This window comes from Atta colombica, unplaced genomic scaffold (genome assembly GCF_001594045.1).
Source record: "Atta colombica isolate Treedump-2 unplaced genomic scaffold, Acol1.0 scaffold105, whole genome shotgun sequence".
In the NCBI taxonomy this organism is placed as follows: domain Eukaryota; kingdom Metazoa; phylum Arthropoda; class Insecta; order Hymenoptera; family Formicidae; genus Atta; species Atta colombica.
This window is the reverse complement of record NW_017259190.1, coordinates 4,839,138-4,849,002: the sequence shown is the minus strand read 5'-3', so window position 1 is coordinate 4,849,002 and position 9,865 is coordinate 4,839,138. Positions and strand designations below refer to the sequence as shown.

General features: G+C 33.0%; 1 protein-coding gene across 1 annotated transcript in view; it reads right to left on the bottom strand.

Moving 5' to 3' along the window:
- Positions 1 to 2,187: 2,187 nt before the first annotated feature.
- The window catches only part of LOC108689349 (soluble guanylate cyclase 88E), a 9,943-nt gene continuing 2,265 nt past the window's right edge, over positions 2,188 to 9,865 (bottom strand). The window contains exons 3-14 of the mRNA XM_018196083.1: positions 8,947 to 9,143; positions 8,438 to 8,651; positions 7,856 to 8,129; positions 7,256 to 7,379; positions 6,037 to 6,178; positions 5,646 to 5,772; positions 5,210 to 5,414; positions 4,534 to 4,680; positions 4,093 to 4,225; positions 3,264 to 3,491; positions 2,782 to 3,120; positions 2,188 to 2,600 (exon numbers count right to left, since the gene is read on the bottom strand). Of these exons, the coding sequence (XP_018051572.1) occupies positions 2,188 to 2,600; positions 2,782 to 3,120; positions 3,264 to 3,491; positions 4,093 to 4,225; positions 4,534 to 4,680; positions 5,210 to 5,414; positions 5,646 to 5,772; positions 6,037 to 6,178; positions 7,256 to 7,379; positions 7,856 to 8,129; positions 8,438 to 8,651; positions 8,947 to 9,114 (2,514 nt within the window). The 5' untranslated portion in view covers positions 9,115 to 9,143. The remainder of the gene's footprint in view (positions 2,601 to 2,781; positions 3,121 to 3,263; positions 3,492 to 4,092; positions 4,226 to 4,533; positions 4,681 to 5,209; positions 5,415 to 5,645; positions 5,773 to 6,036; positions 6,179 to 7,255; positions 7,380 to 7,855; positions 8,130 to 8,437; positions 8,652 to 8,946; positions 9,144 to 9,865) is intronic.

The window sequence follows — 9,865 nt, the reverse complement described above, 5'->3', positions numbered from 1 at the left end:
AAAAATAGATATATATATATATATATATATATATATATATATATATAACACGTCACATCAAAAGCACACTATTTAGACGTTCCATAGGGCAATATAGAATTGGCAAAAATTTTAAGAGGACAGAGGAATGACGAGAAAGGCGCCACGACGATCCGTAATCGCGACACGACGCACGACACGACCAACTGACGACCGCGACGCGACCACCCCCCCCCGTAACGTAAAACGTAACTCGTAACGTAACCACTATCACTTACCAGCAGTACCGGCAGAGAAACCTGAGAGAGAATATAAAACATGAGGGCTTTTTTCTCGCAAACTACTGTCCAGCGCACTACTGCCCTCTGAAAAAGTGAATGTTAATTACATAGCAATATTCACTTTTTTGTATCAGTAGCAAGATTTTCTAAACGTCTTAAGGCCGTAGTATAAGTAAGGAATTCTGCATAATAACAGGAACAGGAAACAGAGAATAAGAACAATAGTTTTTCACTCAATGGTCTAGTTTCCACCATGGGTTCAAATAGGATCAGAATGTAAGAATCAACCAACTACAGTCTAGTATTCCCCTGTTACAGTCGAACGACAGGAGAATACTCGATTGTAATTAATTGGTTCTTGCCCTTTCTTAAACCCTCGGTGGAAACTACACCAGTGATAAGGAGATCGAATTAGATAGTGCGCAAGCCAAAAAAGTTGTCCTGTTTCATACCCCTAATTGGGCACATTTAGCGGATTCAATAATAGAATGAGCGCTCGCTGTTATTGGTTGTATTCTTTTAATTTATCCAATCAGAATTTTAGATGTAAATGTAACTATTGGGAAGGAATCCGCTGAGAATAGATTTTTGGAAATAGACGTTTGGGCGCCATTTGTAAGTGTTATGTGGTTAGGTATGTGCACGTTGCGTCACTGATCGCTGCACGTATTTGTTGCTGAGAGATTTGCGATTATAAATCCAAATAAATTAAGAAAGTATTTCAAAAAAGAGATCTCTAATAATTATGTGAATCATATTATAACATATATTTCGACAGCAGGAGATGGAAGATATAGCCCGTATTCAGAACGCGTTTTTATTAATAAAATCACGTTTTTGACGTTGATAAAATTCGGTTCTGAATATAGGCTATTATCTCTAAAATTCTATAGTATGCATAATTTATATAATATGTTAATGCGCTACATCGTTGTAAGTGCGTTTTGAATATGGATCATATTTTATGATATTAATACTAAACAACACTATACTAAATGTATAGATAACAAAGGAACACAAATGACTGAAAAAATTGAGAATTGCCAACTGAGCACTTTTGTGAGCAGAATCATGATACAGGACTACCGGATTGCTCGGGTAAGGTTAATTGCAAATGATGCTCAAAATAAAAATCCATTCCGTTCAATGGACTCCCTCCCAATTAGAGGTCACGAGTCAGGATCACTTCGTTTCTCAGAGTTCGGTTTCTTTATCTCTTACTTCGTAGTTTAAACCTTCAAAGCGACATGCTTGTCAATGAGCATGATTAGTTCTTACCTGTAGATCCAATCAATTATATTTAATTGCTCAGCAAGTCACTTTGCTGATTTGAAGTTTGAATTCGCCCAATGTATCGCCAATGAGTTGTGCTAACTTAAATATTGCTTAGGTAATGAAAATACAATCTCGTCGAAAGGTTCAAATGCTTCAAACTTTTAAATACTTTATTTTTGAGATATATGTACAATTATTATTAAATATACGCGAATACACTTGGCTGTGCTGTTGCGAAGAATTTAAGTTTCTTTACGGAAATTATGCATTTCGCGGGTTATCTTTGTGTCCAAGTTCATTTAAATTTCTTATCAAATAATAGACAAAGAGATTTTCTCTCTCTCTCTCTCTCTCTCTCTTTCTCTCTCTCTCTCTCTCTTTCTCTCTCTCTCTCTCTCTCTCTTTGAAATTATCAAAAAATTACTGTGGCATGTGAAATAAAAATCATCTCTAAAAGATATTTAAATTTGTAAAATTATTTTAGGAACAGAAATCGAATTTTTTCGACGAAAATAATGATATAAAATAATGATATAAATATGTTTATTTTTTGTTATACGAAAATAAGAGAAGAAATCGAAAAAAGAAACATATTTTAGCATTTTGAAATCTAAAAAAAATATTAAATCTGCAACAATCTTCAACTTCTGCATTAGACAATAATACAGCTATTCCCTTGATGACGCATCTTGCTGTTCTTTGAGATAGTAAATCCCGGACAACACTGGTCCTGTTGCATCAACAACTGAGAGTTGTTGAGATCACTACTGATTGCTGCGCACTCATTATCGTTACTAATTCTCGCATCTGCGTTATCCTTTTGCATTTGTGTGAAATCCAATGACAAATTCGATTCTTCTTCGGAGCTCTGTGAAGACAAGGATGAAGTGGCATTAATCTTCACCTCCGGTTTCACGTGCACGCTCATTGATTGATTTTCTCCGACGCGCGGAGACAAGTTATCCCGGTGCTGTCGGAAGTGCTCCTCTGTGTCGTTCAGGAGAGAACTGAACATGTCTGACGCGCTCCTTATGCCTACCGCACCCATAGAATTTGATCGGCATTCTGCAACCATACAAACAGAAAATTTATTATATATTCTGCTTTTTTATTAGAGAAAGCTTCGAGAAAAATGGAACTAGCTATTCCATTCTAGCTTTCGATATGATTTGTCAAGCAATCGCTATAATCATACTTTTATATACTATATATTATATATTATAAAAAAGAAATGTAAAAGTTTCACCTCGTACTTCCACATTCTTCGTCGGTGAATTCGCGATCGATCGTAGCGCGACATCTTGAAAAGTGATAGGGGAATATATTCTTCTCTCTTCAGAAAGGAATCCCGAGGATCCTGGTGGCGTAGGGGATGACATCTTCGACGAGCCTCTACGTCTCGATAGCGCGTCTCCCGAAGTCGATTTGTCGAATATACCTGTGCTTATCAGACCTATAGTTCCCACCGAGGAAACTCTTTTCTCGAAACTTTTTGTGTGCCATTGATGAGGCTCCTGTATAGTGATTCCCTTAGTCATAACAGAACGACGTTCTCGCTTTTCCAACCAATAGGTCTTCATTGTGCCTATTACAATCGGTGTGTACAATTATCGGCCCTGACATGTCTCAATAAATCCTTAAAATTAAATATTAACAAGCAAAAAGAATATCATAGGAATATCCCCGTAAAAATAGTGTGTATAAGATAAAAAATTCAAGATACCTTACCTTTTCCTTTGACCTCGATTTCTTCACGTTCTTTCACCTTGTATGAAGGTGATAACAATTCTTGGGTGGATTGAGATATATGTATTTGCATGGCTTGACTTGTCGCTTCCATGCGGGCTGCTGTATTAACGGAGTCGCCGAAGAGACAATATCGTGGCATCTTTAAGCCAACAATACCGGCTACAACCGCGCCGCTGTGAATGCCAACGCGTATCTGAAGATGATTACCTGTGAAGATAATTATAAATTTTCTTTTATAGTGTAATGTGAAATCCATGCTACGTCATTGCGAGTGAAATTCAGTGAAATGTATTACACAGGTATAATATATAGTGTCTTAAAACAAGTTGATAAAGATATGAATAAGAAAGATCATATAATACAATTTTTCTTATTACTTTCTAGATATAAAATCTGTAATCAAATTAATATTTGATATATTAAGATAAATTAATTAGAATTTCAAAGGGTATCTTTATAAAGAAACGATTTTAAATATTTCACTGTATTTCTACGCGTGCGTGCGTGCGTGCGTGCGAATGTGAAACTATACAATGTCCTAAAGCCTTAAAAGACTGTATGGATTCATATGGAATTCGTATCGTTAGTTGCAGAATTATTAGAAATTCGAAGAATGTAACAAAATAAAAATATGCTCTAAAGACATAATCAGATTAGAAATTAAGATTGGATTGGAATTTAACCAATCAAAGTAAAGTTTACTAGACTTAATCAGTTGATTTTCTTTCTTGTGATTGGTTAAATTCCAATCCAATCTCAATCTCAATCTCTAGTCTGATCATGTCTTAAGAAAAATTGAAAAATATACCTGTTGAACGGTCTTTGAGATCGGTTATTGCTTCTACCATGTCAAGCGCCATATCGCATACACGATCTGCATGATCGTTTTCTTTTACGGGCGCACCTGAGACTACCATGTAAGCATCACCGATAGTTTCGACCTTGAATAAAAAAGGACTCCATGATCATTTGATATATAAATAACTTTTTAAAAAATTTTTCAAACATGAAAATATATTAAAATAAAGATTCAATTATTTTAGCAATTTTTTTTTATTAAACTTGATGAAAATTAAATCAAATTAATTAAAATAAAATGCATGATATTTACTGCTAAATTTATGAATAATGCAATAATAGGCTACGATAATTAGATTCATATTACAAGATTGAACGAGAGATCCGAACAGGATTCCCGAGAAATCAGAACAATCGAGATAATCTTTTCTATGAAACGAATAAAGAATACCTTGTAAACTCGATTTCTCTCGGTTAAAGTATCAAACAATGAATACATGGCGTTTAACATTGACACAACTTCCATCGGTGAAATTCTACTGCAGATCTCAGTAAAAGTCACTACATCCGAGAACAGGATCGATACACTATCGAACATCTGCAAGCAGAGAATATTTTGAGACAATTTTATTGATAAAAAATTGTATTGTTATTTTATAAAGAAAGTAAAAGTATTTACTGTGATTATATTATTCCTTATAAATTAAGATCAAAAAATATTACATATGTACAATATGAGTACATGTACACTTATTATTATATTATACAAAGTATCTACTTTTGTAAACATATTGAAATCAAACAACAAGAGATGACTTATTATTATTTAAAGTGTTTAATGAATTCAGTATCATTTCAGTTTATCATTAGTTATTATAACATAGAAAAATTAACAATTCATCATTTTACCTTACTTTATTTCGTTTTCTGTTAAAACAAAGAGATTATTAATTATTATGATTTTCATTTTAGAAAATATCGAATCTGTGCGATAAAAGTTAGGATTTTTTTAGAACACAGTCGTTAAAAAAATATTTCATTTCCAACAACATTTAATAATCTGACAACAAATGAATAAAAGTAGAAAATTTGAATTTTTTTTTTCATTTTATTCTTCTTAACCATACCTCGCAAGTATCAATCGGACTTTCACCATTCCTCAAACGATCTGCGACCTGTTTGGGAATCATTTGGTATAATAACTCGTCCGTACGCTTCATTTCTTCATCCAATTTCCTCATAGATTCCTCTAATTTTTTACTTTTAAGCTGTTCTTGATCTAATGCCAATTTTAATTCCACAGACTGTTGAGTTCCAGCAAGCATGAGGTCCCTATGAAGTCATTAAATATCTATAAGATAGTTATCGATTGTTTGACACAGAACTTAACTCTGTATAGTTGATCATCAAAGATGAAAACTATTATATAATTTTTCTAATTTTAATTTTCAATACAAACATTACACGACTGTTTTCTCTAACAATGAGATACTCGGACCACGTGACAACAGACAATAAGAAATTTTTTTTCTTCTTGAAATTACAATTGAATGGTTTCTTTACCGGCTAAAATCGTGCATCGAGAGATCATTTATATAAAGGCCTGTTGCTATTAAAGCATTCAAATCGGGCATGACAGGAGTCCCAAGATACATCATCATTTTCCAATTGTCCATATATATCATTTGACCTGAAAAAATGCGATTTTGCTGGGATGACGTCTAAAATCTTTTACGTCTTCACGCGTAATCTTGTGTTTTCTTTTTTGACATAAAAATCTTATTTAATTTTATTATTGCATATAATTTATATAATAAAAATAGAAAAAAATTTCTTATTATTAATTTCAATGAATAAAAATCGATGAGTTAATATCTCATATAATAGCTAACATTTTTATTGTAATCTCAACAATAATAAGTCTTTTAAAGTTAACGAGTAAATATAAACGTACCTTTTAATCGTAAAGTCTTATCTTCTACCGTCTCAAGCTCATCACTCAAGAGAATTTCGTTTCTGTGCCGATCATTCAATCGTTCCGTAAGCACTGGCTCAACAGTAACCAGCTCAAAAATATTATTTGTTCTGTTTAATATCTAAACCATACAAAATCAGTCAGTCGGAAATGATTCGAAGTCATACTAACAGCCTAAATTTGGGAAATTTTGAGAATTTGTTCAAAAAATTTAAATATACACAAAACAAAGTACTCAAAAACACAGATTTAGACCAGAATTGTTATTTAACTTTGAATGAATTTTCTTGTCTCTTTTTTGTTAAATTTTCTCTTATTTATATTACAAAGTGACAAAAAAACATAAGTTTTTTTAGCTTATTTTGTGACTGTCGAAATTTGAATCGAATTGCATACCAAATGATGCTATATGATGGAACATTAATTTTATTGTCAGACATAAATTTTAGTTTCGGAGATACGGAGGAAGTAGCCAAATTCCTAATATTATCTAAGCATATTAGCAAGAAGACGCAAAAAGAAAGTTATTAAAACTTTTAATAACAGTTTGATAACATTTAATAACAGATTGATTTTGATTAGAATTAATCAGAATGATTCTCTGTACTACTATATACTAAAAATCCAATCCCTTGTTTAAATTTTTAAGGGAATAAAAATATCCTTAAAAAAAGTTTTTGCGAGAATTTTTCGTATTTACATTCGTTTTTGAAAAATTTAGTAAAAACATTTTTGGGAGAAATTTTATTTTTTTAAAAAATTAAATAGCAAAGGTGATGGATGGAGTCGGATTTTTAGTACGGTATAGTCAGAGAATCATTTCTGATTAATTCAAATTTCCACTGTTATCAAAGAAGTTTTAACTTTTGTTTGTCTATTGTATATTTGGACAATATTAGAAACTTGACTATTTTGACTACCCCCCCCCCCCTCCCCCAAAATTATCCCTATTTAACTTAAAATTTGTCTAGAATTGTCCCAGCATATGTATTGGGTTGTCCGGAAAGTTCGTGCCGATTTTGAAGGAAAATTGAAACGCAGATTTAAATTTTTAATTTCATTTATTAGATTTAAATCTTTTGCGGCACGAACTTTCGGACGACCCAATATATAGCATCGTTTGATATACAATTTAAATTTTAAGAGTCACCGAATTTCAAGAGTTTTAAAATAGGCTAAATTTAGGGTTACTTTTTACCGATTGAAATTTAAACGCAATAAGAGGTCGAACTAAATCGAAGAAATAAGTAATCTTCTTGCCAACTAGATCTGGCAATATGACCATCAGTGAATTGCCGATGCTTCTAACAATCATATCTGATCTGAAATTTAAACATTTATTAATCAAATAAATGTATAAATATGTCTTATTCAAAGATCAATTCGCATGCGCGCGCGACCAGAGTTTTTCATAATAAAAATAACAAAACGGAATTCTTAAGCGATTTTACACGGCTTAATTCTCATTTAAATCGCTATATCATTCAATTATTAAATTGAATCGAGACAAAAACTGTATAAATTAAAAAGTTTAATTCTTAAACCGTTAAAACAGATATTTTATGTGAGGGCGCGTTCCTAAATCTTGATAGAAAAGCTAAAAGCAGAAAAGCAGCAGCCAATCAGAACTCATGCTGGTAGTCGACAATTTCGACTTTTTGTATTACTTACTATCAGCGCGAGTTCTGATTGGCCACTGTGTGAATTTATATACACATGATTCTGCGAATTGCGCGCCAAAATCTTTTACTCTCTTAATTTTTTAATAACATTTTTGCACAATCATCTTAAGACGTACCCGAAAACGATGCAGAAGGGAAATATCTCAAAAAGCACACACGCCCCGATCGGCAAATGTTTCTCCTCACGGGTCATCGCGAGCGATGCCAGCGTGAAGGCACGATTGTCGAAGGTAAGTTGAAAGGTCACGTGGACAGTATCGAAAAGCACTTCCTCGCGTACCAGTTCAATCTGCAACTCCTTGTGATAAAAATGCCGAGCAACTTCCCTTATTTGACCCATTGTGTAGTAGACAAAACCTCGGCGTTTGCTTCGATAGTGAAGAGTCAACCCTACGCATTTATAATGAAAATATAGAATATATATATGTGTGTATGTGTGTGTGTGTGTGTGTGTGTGTGTGTGTGTGTGTGTGTGTGTGTGTGTGTGTGTGTGTGTGTGTGTGTGTGTGTGTGTATGTGTGTATAGAATTTAATAATTTAAAAATATTATGTATAGGAAAGAGAATTAAGTTTTTTTTTTAAATCTTATTTGTTGCGAATTATATATAATTGATGAATAGATAGGATCTGAGAACGAAAGAATGTTTCCAGAATTCTTTCGAGGCATTCTACGACTATTATGTAACTCTGTAACTCACCTTGACGAGTCTCGTTTTCGCAGATGAACGAAGGTGCTCGCATTCTAGGATAGGAAAACTTGAGGTATTCGTGGAGATTATCTAGACCATTGAGAAAATCCCTCACATGCCGTCCAAGCACCGAGAGTACGCGATCGTAACCGTACTGTCCAACGAATCCTACAAAGTGCACACCCATTTGATCGAAGAATTCCTTTTCCGTTACACCAAGTACCTGAAGAGTAAGTACACTTAAATTTTTCACAGTCTGCTCCGAATGAAACTATTTATCCACTTTTGTTAAAATTAAATGAAATGCGTTTATATAATACGCTTTGCATGATATAATCTGTATCGAGATTTAAACATTCAGTTTTTATATCGATACTTTATACTTTAAATATTAAAAACTGAAAATATCTCCTGAGATGTATTTTATATTTGGCCGTTACGAAAAGCATACAATTGTTACAAATGAATAATTAATTTGTGAGAGATACGATGAAGCAAATGGTGCATCGTAGACATACCTGAATTGCTTTTTTCGCTAATCTTGGTATCAAGTTTTCCGAATAGACCTGATGAACACTAAAGCTCGGCTGATCCACAGACGCCTGTCTGCGGATCTCTTCCCATCTGTCTTCGCCGTAAACCTGCCTTATATATTCGGCTAGATTTTCCAAGATTAGACCGTACATATTTCTTTAGACAAATCCTGCAGCCAAGTCTACTGGAAATACGCAATTTTTCACTAATATCTATCTAGCGCACAAGAACCTCGTCCATACAGTATTTAAAATATATCTGTTAAATTCTCGTTGGCGTTTTTATCAATGTAACCATTTTTTTTAAATATATTTTTAGATATGCACATGATGTATCCTTTCCAAAAGTAACATGATAAATATACAGCCCTTCATAAAAAAATTCTGCATCTAAATAAATATCGAGATACTTTCATGATGATATCTTGGTATATGTACATGTAATACATGATGTACATTTTATATATCAATTTTTGGGCGATATTTCATAAATTTTTTCGTTCACCATGATCACTGACCTCGCTCACTGAAAGGATGAGACCCATGTGTAGAATCGATCTCTTGAATTCAAATCAACTAAGTATATAGATAAGAGTGCGATTATTATTAGATCGTTCATAATTTCACTCACGTATGTCGGCTCATCGATGACCCTGCACCGCTGATTTATTTAAGACGTTTCAATAATATTAATAAGTTAGGCTTTGACAATTCGCGTATCGAAAACATTCTTCACAAAATATTCAAACAATATATAATTATAATATAGAATTATAAGGACTCTAACTACTTTTCAGAGCAATGAAAAACAAATCATAAATGTAGCGAACTCGTAAAAATAGCGATAATTATAATGTTTGAATCTGAATTATAATGTTTGAATGATTATTATCATATTTAAGAG